The sequence below is a fragment of the Sander lucioperca genome, chromosome 9, assembly GCF_008315115.2.
Source record: "Sander lucioperca isolate FBNREF2018 chromosome 9, SLUC_FBN_1.2, whole genome shotgun sequence".
NCBI classification, from domain to species: domain Eukaryota; kingdom Metazoa; phylum Chordata; class Actinopteri; order Perciformes; family Percidae; genus Sander; species Sander lucioperca.
In genome coordinates this window covers 12,803,501-12,818,116 of record NC_050181.1, presented here as the reverse complement: position 1 = coordinate 12,818,116, position 14,616 = coordinate 12,803,501, and the positions used below count along the sequence as shown (strand labels likewise).

General features: G+C 39.1%; 1 protein-coding gene across 3 annotated transcripts in view; it reads right to left on the bottom strand.

The window, feature by feature from the left end:
- Window positions 1-11,425, bottom strand: part of eif2b3 (eukaryotic translation initiation factor 2B, subunit 3 gamma) — a 39,194-nt gene extending 27,769 nt beyond the window's left edge. Inside the window, exons 1-5 of one of the 3 annotated variants that reach the window (XM_036004948.1) lie at window positions 11,093-11,425; window positions 10,042-10,197; window positions 7,700-7,857; window positions 887-1,046; window positions 484-595 (exon numbers count right to left, since the gene is read on the bottom strand). In XM_036004948.1, coding sequence (XP_035860841.1) covers window positions 484-595; window positions 887-1,046; window positions 7,700-7,857; window positions 10,042-10,197; window positions 11,093-11,150 — 644 coding nt within the window. In that variant the 5' untranslated portion in view covers window positions 11,151-11,425. Of the gene's footprint in view, window positions 1-483; window positions 596-886; window positions 1,047-7,699; window positions 7,858-10,041; window positions 10,208-11,092 lie in introns of all 3 variants that reach the window. The other 2 variants (XM_036004949.1, XM_031294340.2) reach the window with 2 other exon arrangements.
- Between the last annotated feature and the right edge of the window lie 3,191 nt (window positions 11,426-14,616).

Here is a 14,616-nt window from a genome sequence, read left to right as displayed (position 1 = left end):
AGTGGCAGACCACGTGTAACAACACCTGCATAGGATCAGTACATCCGAATGACACCTGCAGGACAGGTACAGGATGGCAAAAACAACTGCAAGAACTGGCCAGTCTGGTGCAGTACATGAGGAGGAGATGCACTGCAGTACTTAATGCAGCTGGTGGCCACACCAGATACTGAGAGCTACTTTTGATTTTGACCCCCCATTTGTTCAGGGAAACATTATTCCATTTGTGTTAGTCACATGTCTGTGAAAATTGTTCAGTTTATGTCTTAGTTGTTAAATATTTTAATGTTCATGCAAATATTTGCATATGTTAAGTTTGGTTAAAATATAAAAGCAGTTGAAAGTGACAGGACGTTTCTTCTTTTGCTGAGTGTATATATATATATATATATATATATATATATATATATATACACGTATGTGTGTGTGTGTGTTTTTATAATTTGGGTGAACCCACTCCCCAGGCTTTTTAAAATTACTTACTTCCTCATGATAGACTTCCTAATTGATAGCCCGTCTTCCAGATCTGCCTCATTGGCCATAAACAGCAGCCTCTTCCCTGATTGATCCACTCCGACAAAGTCTCTCTGTTCAGCTGGGGAAAAAATAGACAATATTTAATATTAAACACAAAACAATGAAGGGTAACAGTAAGTGACACATTTAGCAATTCCACAACACTTTTGCTGTGTTTAAATTTACGAGGAAGCCTGTTTCCTTTTTTTAATATTTAGGCAGTAAACATTGCATTACACAATAACACGCATTTAAAGCTTAAATGAAATTAATTCATTGAAAATGAATATATCTAGACCAATCATACATTGTATCAGAATCATGTCATACATGTAATGTCACATTTCCTGTGATTAGATTGTCCTGTTACCTGTCTTTTTCTTGCCCTTCTGGCCTGGGACTGTCTCTGTGAATTCATGGGCATTGCTCATTAGCATGGCCAGTGTTGCATTGTGGGCTCTGAAAAGATCAACCACCTCGTGAAGCGCCACATCTGTTATCAGGTCACAGCTCACCACCAGGACGTCCGTCTGAAGAGGGAGGTTGGAAAGACAAAGAGAGTAAAGGGAGACATCCAAACCAGCCATTTATTTTACTGTGTAACAGTAAGATATGACAAAATTACCATAATATATTGGATCATTCAGGCTTTCAAATAGAGGTTTCTATCTTGTGTTGTGATTTTAAAAACATTTCCTATGTCACCCCTGCGCACACACACGCACACACACACACACACACACACACACAAAAGCCCATAAAAACACAGAAATGTATGAAATATAGTTTGAAGGGCGAGTGATGTTTATAAAGGGAGGTTTGCTCATTCACGACAGTCATCTTGGCAAGCACGTAGACTACACAAAAACATATGTGGCGACAATAAACATATGTGGCGACAATGCTCCACATAAACACCTCAGAACATGGGAGCTTAGACTGTGTTATTTTCAATATTCACAACAGAAATTGGCTCACTGACCAGGATTTTGAGACATACATATAGACAAAGAGAGAGAGAGAGAGAGAGAATGAATAAATAACTGTTTGGTCAAAAGTGAGCTCTTCCAAGTTTAGCATTGTTTGTATACAGGCAAAAGCCACAAACACACATGTAGGGCCTGAGTTAAAGTGACTTGAACTCTGAAGACAGTAAGTAATAAATCCTGCTTTGTTTCATGTTTAAGAATGTGTCTGTTTTCTCCTCAGCTGATCCAATTCTTTTGTGTGTTGCATTTTATGGCCTTTAATGACACTTTCATACTCATATTCAAAAGTTTGAATACGAGTTGCCTTTTCATCTTTTCAGCTGCATAAATATTGCTGTATGTACAGTAATATCACAGCAATGAATTCAAAGAAATGACAAAAACTTTGTGACATTCAGTAAGATGTATCTATCAGTGTTCACAATAATATAGTTACAGATAAATTAAGTTCCCAACAACAGAAAAACGCCTTATAGGATACTATGAAGAACAAACACTAGCTAGCCTTTCTGCTGTTTGCTAAATGCATTTGAAATTTTGTCCAACTCTTTTGTACTAGTTGTATTTTTCCATTTTTTTGTTTTAAGGACCGTTTAAGTGCTTGACAGATGACATATATGACGCGTTTACTTTTCAGCCTGTGTCGGCGCTCATATCTCTGGCAAAAATAAGTGAGTAAAATAAATCAAGGCCACCTCTAACTGTGCAAATATCAAAATATGTTTGTATCCAGGCCTGACTCATTTTTCTATCATTCTCCTGGCAGAGACTGACACAATATTACATAAATAACTTCCTACCTCCCTCTTTTACCCAGTACAACTAACCAGACTGGCTGGCTTTAAGCACCTTCCTATGAACTGATCCAAAAACAGCACTGCTCTATGACACAAAGGAAACAAGGATTATGAATCTTGATGAAATGATTTTGTCATTTGAGTTTTGGAAACCCTCAATCATTGAAAGAGAAATATTTGTTTAGCCTTTGACTCTCCAGAGATTATTATTCTATCATAAACTCAAACTATTTTCAGCATTCCAGCTATGTAATACTATGTAAACCAATCTAGGTTTTAAAACTGTATATCAATACACAGCTTGTGAATTCCATAGACATATCACTTGCTCTACCACAAACAGTGAGCACAAAACAGACATCAATCTTATCAACTGGCCTCCATGGACGCAACATGTCTGCATTTGTGTTCGCATGTGGGTGCAACCACATTTGTGTGTCTGTGTGCGGTATCCATCTGTCTGTCCAGTGATGAAGGCTGTCAGCATAAGAACTAATCCCACCATTAGCACCAGCCGCCTTAATGACAGAGACATCTTTACTCTGTCTGTGACGGAAAGAAGGAGGAAAAGAAAGAGTGAGGGGGGGGGGGACAACAACCACTCAACAAAGAAAGAAAAAGATAGGAACATTAGAAGTATACAACAACAAAATACTGGCAAAACGACATGTACTGCATTCACTGAAACACGTCGACATGTAGTGCACGACACCTATATGTTGGCAGTCAAAACGAGTCGATTTCCGAATGCGAATGAACGGACTCCATATGCAGCTCCTTTTTCAACTACGAGGTCAATATTGTTTTCAATAACGACAAAACAAGAAATAATCCGTGCATTTATATGGAACTAAGCTTTAGGAGCTTTTCTTCTTTACTCTCCTCCCTGTTAAGTTGCATTCGGAAATCTATTGTTTTTGACCGACAAAATGGCTGCGGCCGGAAACAACAAGACCTACAGTGAGTTGTTCAAAACCTCTCTTTTTTAGTAAACTCTGGGTACACAATGTTGTCAATGCTTTTGTTAAGGTGTAGAGCCCCTGGTGATACTTCGAGCAAAGTTTCATGTTGTGTTGAGCCTTCTTAGTGTTTTAAAAATAGCTATTTTGAGGCTAGCATAAAAGTGCCCCTATTACTCCCATTCAAAAGGCCATTTGACCGAAAAACGAAAATAGGTTATTTCTTAAAAGTGGCGTTTCCATCCTAAATATGCTTTTAAACGAAAGTTTGACTCGGGTACATTCACAAAAAGACCCTAGGTTGAATTTTGGCGAGAGTTACGCTTTAACTGTTTAGCCTGATGAACAATAAATGAAAAAAAAAACAAAGAAACATTCTTAATTGCTCACAATGAAAGTGGAGAGGAAGCAGAAGTTAACCTGTAGCACACTTCAACCTTTCACATTGCAATTGCCAGTTGATTTGAAACACTTGAAAATGAGGATTAAGGATTGTGGAAACTAAAAAGGATTAAGAAATTCACTTGATTTTGTAAGTAATGAGCACTGAGGTTGAATGTTGACGAGCTGAGTAGAGTTCTGTGTGTGTGCGTGTGTGTGTGTGTGTGTGTGTGTGTGTGTGTGTGTGTGTGTGTGTGCGTGCATGCGTGTGTGTGCGCCTGCCTGCCTGCGTGCGTGTAGAGGGCCAGTATCAGTGGGGTCACGGGTTGTGTAGTTGACCTAGAGGTAACTCCCAGCATAACCTGGTCTGGACCTGGCGACAGGAAGCTGCCACGGCAAAGCTGGAGGTGTCTGCAGGAGATCTACTGACACTGAAACTCACAGACCTTTCAACTCTCTCCTCCCTCTAACACACACACAGGCAAGCTCGCACACATGTTCAGAAACAGAGCACTAAAGTATGCACGCACACATACACATACGCACACGCACAAAAACATGCGCCTGCAAAATCCCCACACACACAGGCGCACACACACACTCAGGCGACAGCAGAGTGGAGTCAGCTGGAGAGACAGAGACACTTTGGCCTTTCAACAGCCAGGATCACTGGACAGGTCAGGACCACACACACTGATGCACACAAACACACAAACACATGGACACACACTTGTCCCAGTGGTACAAAACTACTGGTTACACAATCTCAACCCACTTTATCAGTACTTGGAAACTTTGTATGTATGGTGATTGTGTCCTGTTGTTTTTGAGCTTGCATTAAGAAGACATCATCAAATAATGTCTACACGGTCACTCCTTTGTCACTAAGTGTGTGAAGAATGTGTCTTTCCAGTCTTTGAGAACTGAATACCATGTTCCAAGATGGCGCCCATACAATTTATACAATCTTCTCATATTTCTCTATTTTTCATGTCCGCAGCAAATACCAAACTAGTGCATTTCCAACACCATCTGATCCCGCGGGCCACTTTTAACATGAACTGTGCCCAAAACTTGGCTGAAAATAACATTCTTTTGATTATTTGAACTATTGTGTGCTACAGGAAGTAAGAAAGGGGTGTATAGGGTTAGAGGTGAAGAGCAAGGTGACCCGCTCAAATGAAAAGCCTCAGCTCCTTCTCTCTTCACCTTTTGTATTAAGTCTTACAAGCTAACTAACAGATGGAGACCAAAGGTGAAGCTTTGAATCAGCAACAGCAATGTATATATTGTTCTTTTAGCCTGCATACACTCATTCTGCTAGATGATTAAGCCTGAATGATAATACAAATGTCAAAGAGGCTTTAAGCATACAAAGCAAAAAGTGCCTGTAAATTACTCCTTTCACTAGTTTGGCTTATTGTGAAAGACCCAAGTAATAATCAGGAACATCCCTCCACTTTTGTGTAACTTCGCTGTTTGAAGAGCGAACAAAATAAAATATGCTGCTTGTAATCTCTCTTTTCAATAATCAAGAGGAATGACCTACTCTGCTCACCCACAGTGTACACTGATTCCTGTAAGTATTTTGTTTGATAGGTTACACCAAATCCCCTCATGGGAGGGTGTTTGTGTAAAGAGATGAGTGAGTGTGTGTCTATACTGTACTCATGCATCAGTTTGACAGTTTGAGTGATCTCTGTGCTAGGATTTGGCAGGCAATGGTTACAGTTCTTCACTCATCACCCTCCACTGTGTGAGTGTGTGTAACTCAATGCCTCTAATCTAGCTGGCTGCTCAAAGGATTAGGGACTCGACTATTCTCAATGGGAGCATGCTGGAGCTAGTCCTGTGTGTGGGGTGTGTGTGTGTGTGTGTGTGTGTGTGTGTACACTATACATCTAACAAAATAACTCTTGAGCAAAGACAAAAATAAGAATCTGCACAGTACAGACTTATTCAAATGCCAAAGGAAAAACATTAAACCCACTTGTCACAACAAATTCAGCAATTTAAGTTTCTGATAAATCCGTTCTCAAAAGCAAAGCCGACTGATTTTGCTGTGAAGAACGTAATGAGCTGCTGTGGCAGGACACTTATGTCTTCAAATGTATGTTTGATGTGGTACGCTTTAAATAGAAAAAAGGTATCTGGAAGCACATTTCAGTTTTTTTTCAACTGAGACTGTTGGGAATTCTTGGTTATGAATTATTTATTTTTTATTTTTGGGATCACAATAAAATTCATAATCAATCTTTAAGCCAAAATTCTAAATATTTTTTGGTAATGTTACTGGAGAGAACTGCTAGTAAAATGGCAAATGCCTGTAGTTACCTTAACTTATTTAATTAAAAAATGGACAAGAAAGCAGAGAATAGCATGTGGTGAAATGTGGTGTTTACATTTCACCACATGCTATTCTCTGCTTTATTTTCAATGTTTCAGACATTGATCAACATTAATTAGCTTATGTTTCATACTACGGTATAGTTAATGCCTACTATTTTAGTGCACATTGCACTGCACTAAGTAAGAAAATATCCCTAAAAGCTTGCAAATTGAATGAGTCATGTCAAGCTCATTCCCCCCTCATTTTTTAAACATCCAAAAGCTTGACTTCATTAAAGATTGGACAGGTTGAATAACAATAATCTCCATAGCATCACTAGTACACATTGTGCGTTATGTAATATGGCATTTTTAAAGTACACTATTGTTTGGGGATATTAGAGATAGAGGATAATAACTATGATCCTTAGGTAAATCAATATTTCCCCCCCAAACCCTGTATAGTGTAGAGAAACCAAACAGGAAGCAGTAATTATACTATAAAGTACAGATGTCTATAAACTCAACATTACTGAGCCATGTTGCCAACCCTAAGCGATCAGTGATGGTCAAACAATAAACAAGAGCAATTGCTTTAGAAATACATCAACATTTTTAAACTACGCAAAACCTCATACAAACATGTCTGCATGGTCTCAGGAGGTCAGTCAGAACCATGGCATATACTGAAGGATATATAGCCAAACATACCCAAACACAAATGTTACACAGATGTGCATGACTACAGGATGAAAATAAATGGTGCACTGGGTAAACTGGCAGCACGGGGAGTTTGAGTCTTAACCATGACCTCATCTGTTTAGAAAGAATCAGATGGAGGGATCATCAGGCAGGATACAGAGGGGTGTCTGGAAATTGGGGTTGGGGGTCATGGATCCCATGTCGGCATGTGTAAATGCGTGTGCCTGTGCATGCTTGTGTGTGTATTTTAAAAAGGTGAAATGAGGCACTTCAGCAGCCTTGACCATTTGGGGGAGGGAAAGGCACGGATCAGTGGTCACCCAGCAGTACACACAACGCCCACCTAAACCTCCCCCTCAGTCTTTGTCATTTTGCTTCTCTACCTCCGACCTCTCTCTCAATTTTTCTAAGGGTTCACATTACACAAGAAAAAATCTCTTTCATTACGAAACACTGGCTCACAGAACATTTGGTATTGGCGAGTGTATAATGATTGTTGTACTCTTCCCTTCCACCACATAATATAACATGTTCAGTTTTTGTTCATTATAAACAACCTAACCAAGTTATCTTGCTCAAACTAAGGTTGTAATGACTCAACAATAATCAATTAACAACACTGGAACACTTCAACCTTTTGAGGAACTGGCCTTCTTTTCATTAACTCACAACAATAATACAGATTGATAAAACATTACTCTATTTATATTGAAGCAATAAGGAGAGAAAGAATATCTTGTGTATCACTGGGCCAATGGGAAATTGAACTCATTTTTGAATGCTGCTTTTTGCCATTTAAAGTGAAAACATACCATAGTTTGCATAACTTACCTTTTGTAATTTGCTCAAATTATTGCTAACTGTAGATGTAATATGTAAAATGTAATATTCAAAATTTACACCGCAAATCTGGAACATCAGGGGGGAAATAAACATTGAAAGACATTTGGCTGCCATGACATTGGCTATACCCCAAATCAATTAATGGCCGATCCCCCCGTGTCTACATACACAAAAACACACACACCTTGATCTTCTGCTGGATGTGTCTGAGAGCGTCTGCAGTGCCCATGTCTCCATCTTCCTGGATGCAAACCACATCCAGTTTCATCTTCACGTCTATCTTCATTTTAGGGTCTGTTGCCATCATCTTCTGGACCTCTTTGGTGGTGATCACTATCACCTCTGGAAAGACAGTTCACAGCAAATAAGTGCCAGGCATCATATGCAGCAGACCGCTGCAAAATGTCAGGATAACTCATAGCTGCAGCGCTCCATGTGTTTCTTTTAAGTTGAGTGTTCCTTTCTTGCTAATAAGCTATGCATCATTTCTTCTAAAATCATCATTTTTTTCATTGAAATACATACAAAATGATTACATCTTCAGAAAGCAATAAAACACATCAGGTAGCTCACTAAAGCCTTATGCAAACTACATTTAGCTCCTAAAACTTTTTATGATGGTATGACATTTCTTAAAAACTTCCCTAGACCTGCATTTTCACAGGAAAAAAAGAATTGTAAAAGTAAAGGTTTTCTTTCTCTCTGAATCTTGACTGAATTACGTTTACCTAAATGTGAAATATTGCTCACATAGCGCTAAGAACAATACCTTGATCATTACAAAGATGACCAGGAAAACCACATAAGATGTCTATTTGACTATGATACATCTTGAACTTTAAATCAGGCTAGGATCACTGCTCTCCTTTTTTTTTTAGAAAGTTGGTAATAACATTAACAGACCACTTTATGAATCTAGTGCAGTGCAGAGTCCGTGTGACTTAATTAGCCTTGTCTGCATAAAATGTTTTCTACCGGGCATTTGTTCTATGTCAGCCTAGTAAAACCAAATTACAGGGCTTTGGCTAGCTGGCTGCACACAGTAAACCATTGGCCACACAGGATGATTATGTATAGAAAGCTAGTTTTATTTAGGCTAGTGAGGACCCACAGGCTTTTATAACAAATGGCCCTGTTTACTGGCAAGAACAGCATACTGCAACAAAACCCTTTATAAGCCCATAGTTTCTGGACCTACTGCATGCTGCAGCACAAGAGGCAAAAATCTGGACTGTAAATCTAGACAGGAAATGCACACCTGACCTGACAATGGCTGATAATGTGATGACAAGCTGGTGAAAGTATGACTAGAAAAAGCAGCACAGTTGTAAACTTGTTTTAGGTGAAAGGAGCAACGTTGCTGGGGGCAATGTGAAAAAGTAACCAAACAGCATAGCTACCACTGACCAGGAATGGAATAAAGAATTACAATTTGGTCTTGTTATTAAAAATGTAACAGCTTCAAAGAAGGTGTACCACATTTTTAAAGTAACTGTTTCTTTTTCTATTTCAGTACATTTCAAACACCAGTGATAAACTTAACTTATTTTAATTCCCAACTATTAGAGTCAATATTTTGTTTCTCTCTCAGCTGACATACAACTGCTTGTGTTTTAAACTTGCACATGCAAGTAGAGGAAATGTTATCTACCTGCAACATTGAATTTTGCAATTTAACCATCACAATAGATTAGATAATGTAGAACTACAGTTTGTAGTTCCTCAATTGCTCTCTGACTTTAGCCACAATAAATGTCAACTGCAATTTATATTTATTTTTCAATCACAGTTGATTTGAATTTCTTGGTAATTATGATAAAAACACTACAGTTTGTATGATCTTGTCTGTCAACTTGCCCGTGTTATATCAGGGGAAATGATAAAGTACAACAAAAAACGTACCTCTACCCCTGTAGGCTCAGTTGCTTTTTAAATTATTTATTGTATTAATGTATGAGTTTTTGTTTTAACCATTTACTTTAATGATTAGAGAGGCTGCTTTGTAAATGTTTCCATACATGCAGTAATGTCATTGCAGCTAATATCATGGGATATTTAAGCAGCTAAACTAAACATTGTAGTTATAAACTTGACAGAGAAAACAAAACTAACCTTTAGCTTCTGAACTAATAATAATAATGAAGTTAAGCGGCTGTTTCCCGAGCGTCTCTCTGGACGCACTTACAAATGAAGCTGTCTGTCTGACAGCAGCTGTGCTATGTTCACATCTTACAGAACGTTAATAATGTTTTTAAAAGGAGAGTGAGGGGGGTGTCAATCAAGCATAGACTCTACACGCCCACAGTCCTGAGAAGAGGACTAATTAGGCAGCATCATTTCTGAAGAAGTACTTCTTGCCTAGTGACATTTTAAAGACAGCATCCTTAGATATGCTGAAAACATGAATAATAATAGTATTCAGTAGTAGTGGTAGCAGTAATTGATGCAGGTGTAGCAGTAATATGAGTTTTCGATGTAGGCCTAGTTGTTGTTGTAGTAGTAGTGAGAAGTACTTTGAGCTCTCACCTTCAAAGCCCACCCTCTCCAGCAAGTTAAGCGGGTACCACATGAGGGGCTTATTGCCGACAGGCAGCATTGGTTTGGGGGTGTTGTATGTCAGATCAGTCATACGAGAACCCCCACCAGCCGCCATCAACACCGCCTGGAGCTCCATGATGTCTGCTGGGGATGGCTAAGAGGGAGGGACAAACATAGATTAACAGATTCATAGTCATATAAACTGAAAATGTACCACAACACAGATTCAAATCTTTTTTTATGTGTATGTAGACGCTTCTATGTGGATAGGTGTTGTATAGAAACATAAGGTTGCATACTTTGTGTATAGTTTGTGAATGTGTGTATACTTTTAGTTTAGTTGATGCTTTATATGGCCTTTTGCTGAGGCAACTCTGAGGTTAGTCTCACTTTGCCAGACCTTCCTCCTAAGAGCTGCGGAGGAGGTTAACTTCTATCTTACCAAAGGTAGAGACACTTGATACACCTGTTGGTAATGAATTGAATAACTCATTTTTGGTGACTCAACACTAAAGCTAAATGACTATTGCACACTCAAGAAGGTGAAATGTTTTCTTTCTTCTCTACCACATGGATGATCCAAATACTAACAAGGTACACTCTGTTTGTTTGTGTGTGTGTGTGTGTGTGTGTGTGTGTGTGTGTGTACATGTGAAAGTGAAACAAGCACGTGTCAGTTTTCAACACAGCATGTGGTCATTACACCACATTGTAACACAGTATTGCAGTACTGCACTAACAAAGTGACACCAAATGTAATGTGTGCAAGTACAGTCATTTTTGCATAATATGGCAATATGAGGCAACCAGCATTTCTTTCTACATTATGTCCAAATTAGACAGGTTAGCAACACAGCACTGAGCAACCAGGGATGACACTTCTCTGATACAACTAGCTAGTTAGCTAGCTAACGTAAGCCGTGCACTGGCAAAATATGGCCAAGGGACACTGCCAACGGAATCTACAACATAGCATTAACAAGGAGGTTAAATTGTCATGCTGACTCGCTCAATGTTTGAAAAATTAGTCTAAACGTACCTGTCAGTGATCCCTGTTGATCCGCTGCCACTTGAAATGACAGCAACGCTAGACGCATGCAAAGTTAGTTGCTGTCACTGTTGTTAGCACTTAGCTAACGATAAGCACAGAGCAACAAACGACACCCCTGCTTCAAAGACAGCTCACGAGCAGCTGGGCACGTTTTTTGAAAAGCAAGCACCCACTCGGATAAGTGTCTGTGAAAAAAAAATAATTACTCGTTTAATAATTTGACGAAAGGTTACGTTTTAGAAGCTAACGGCTAGCATAGTATGATGACACCTGGGTGCTTTCAGTGAAATGCGTCCGTGTAGGAAACTACTCCGTAAAGTGGTTCCTACGGAGAGGAGAAGAGCGGAGGGTGTAGTGTAGGACATGCTTGGCTTTACAGATTATGTTTACAATACAATAGGCTACAACTTTATTTATTGAACATGTGTCTTTTACCCAGTAGCGGAAGAGGTTTTCAAATCATGTAGGCTACTTAACTAAAAGTAGCAATACCACACTTTTAAAATCCATTACAAGTAAAATTCCTGCATTCAACATTTTACCTAAGTAAAAGTAGTTGCAACAAAATGTACTTAAAGTAGCAAAAGTAAAAGTACTCATTAGGCAGAATAGCCTCTGTCAGTGTTATATTATTGGATCATTATTAATCATATGTAAATAAGCACTACTTCAATTTTGTAGTTGGTCGAGATGGAGCGCGTATTCTTAGTATCATATTTTATAAACTGGTAGGCTACAACAAGTCAATGTACGTCTTGTAGGTAAAATCTTAATCTGTAACTATAACTATAACTGTTAAATACATGTAGTAGAGTAAAAAGAGCAACATTTGCCCCTGAAATGTAGTGGAGTAGAAGTATAAAACACCCTAAAAGAAATACTCAGTATGCCTATATACCTCAAAATTGTGAGAGTAAATGTGCTTAGTCACTTTCCACTATTGCCTACAATGCAGATATAACACAGAAACAGAATATTAAACAACAACAACAACAGATACTACAACAAGTGTTATTTGTAGATCATGGAGTGTTCTCTAATATCTGTTTATTCTATCAGAGCAAAAATAAATGAATAGTAAAAATTGTTTCTTGCCATAACACCTCAGAGTTTTAATAATCATTGACATGAGGTTATAGGTTACCATATATATATATATATATATATATATATATATGGTATGATATGGTATATGATACACATATGATATGGACACAAAATCATAATAAAAATACAAAACAAACTGTTTCTTGATGCTAGAAATGCTAAAAACCATAATCTTACATAAAATACAATGTAGTATCACATCTGGTACAATACAGTTTATCGACAACCAGCCATCACTAATTAAATATTAAAATTAAAAACATCATCACCATCACCCAACACCAGTTATGTGGAAGACTCATCATCAATGTACACTACCAGCCAACCAAAGTAACCCTAGTAATAATAAACAATGTGACATCACTCTGAATGGAGTTATGAAAGAGTTCAATGGGTTGTTGTTGTTGTTATTGATGATGTTTTTACATTTTCACATCCATTTTATATGTCAATTCTTTTTCAGTTGCCATGACTACTATGGAACAAATATAGAGCTTTGAAATGCACAGGCTTTTTTTTCCTCTTGACCATAGTAGAAGTAATTTCTTGGGTTTACACACACACACACACACACACACACACACACACAAAAAAAATGGTGTGAGCCGATTAGCAGCCAGAAGCCACCCAGCTACTCCTCCAGACTTCAAGCTTGAAAACTCCCAATTCACAGAACTGAGACGTAACAGCAAATTGAGCTCGGGGAATGTGGCTTTGGTTTTGTTTGCTCTGGCCAGGAGATGAGCTTGACTGCTCATTGCTGCTTGCGCGCAACCAGAAGAGTGAGAGAAACGACTCAAGAAGGAGACAGAAAAAAGAGAGGAGGAGACAAACAAGCCGGTTGAAATGTTGGAGGAAGAAGAGAGAGGAAGTAAAAATTTGTTAAAAAGACAGGTTCCTGGAAAAGGGGTCTTTAAGTAATGAGGAGAAAGGAGTCGGAGGAAGGAAACAGCTGGGAGAGGAGTGAACGAAGGGTAGAGAAAAGAAAGAAGGGGGAAAAAAACAGACATGGACACAGAGATACAGACAAAGAGAGAGTGGTTTTCTAAGATGTCACACACAGTGGGGAGGCTTCACATTTCCTTCACATTTCGGTGTGAACAGCTGATGATGTTACCTTGTAGTAAGAGTGCAGTCATACATTGAATAGACGCATGCTCAGCTTGAGTTCCTTTAGGAGTGAAACATTCAGGGAGCGTATAGCTCATTATGTCAAAATGGGGGTGTAAAGTCAGCGCCATTAGCACCGAGATAGTGATACATCCACTTTTCAGCAGCAAATCATAGACTGTCGTCTATACAACAACATACACCAAAGGAGGAGGGGAGGACCAGACAGATAGGGAAATCAGTTTGCAAATACCACACCAAGCATTAATGGTTGCACGATTAAGCAAACTTCAATTAAAAGTGCTGGTGTTACATTTAAATAGGTAGTCCAGCAGTTTAGTGTTGCATTTTCCATAACAAATTATTTAATTTTAAAAAGTTTTGGGGGGGATTATAAGAATGGTCAAAATCAAAGCAGCAGAGTCCAAGATATCCTGGGTCAAACTCCCACAATAGGTGCTTTCCGACCGGATAGTACTTGTACTTTTTAGAGGAAAAGTACACTTCTAAGCAGTTCTAAGAACTACTCTCCCCCAAAATCTTTTTTTCCGTTTGCATTCCCACTGGCCAAGTGGCCATAGAGAATGGTAGGAGGGGTAAGGGAGCGACGCAAGCACGGCAACGGTCTTTATAGCATCGTCACTAGACCTTAGCGCCACATACAACAACAACAAAGCAGCATTCCGTCCATTCTCGTAGTAATTCACGTAATGTTTTGCTCAACACAGACGGGGCTTTATTATACTAGGAACAGACCCCGCCTCTGCTTGCTGCGCTGTGGACGTGTGTGTGTGTGTGTGTGTGTGTGTGAGACGGTCGGCGAGCCGCAGGACACGCTTGTGGAGTTTAACTCCGAAAAGACAGTTAACCACAGGTTCCCGTTAATCTTATGATGGACATGTGTTGTGATATTTAAACAAACGAACCGTCAACGGCGAAATAAAAGCCTCTTATTTACGAGAGCAGTCTGAGAGACCTCCAGCTTACCTCGGGGTCTCTGAGCATGACTGGCCGAGCGACGAGCTAGAGGCCGGGGCAGGCGCTTGCTGGCTGTCGCCTCACTTCATTGAGCTCCTCAACTCCGAAAACTTTGAAGCAAATTGTCAATTCGGCATCAATTTGCGCAAGACTGCCTATATTCAAAATCTAAACAGTTAATTTCTCGCCTAAAACGTTGTCAGAAGTGAATTTAATGATGAATAAATTGATAAAATTTCCCGTTGTTGGTTGTTGCTCTGTCCCGAGTTGGCAGTGGGCGTGACTTATAAGTTCGACCAATCAAGTACACCTAGGAA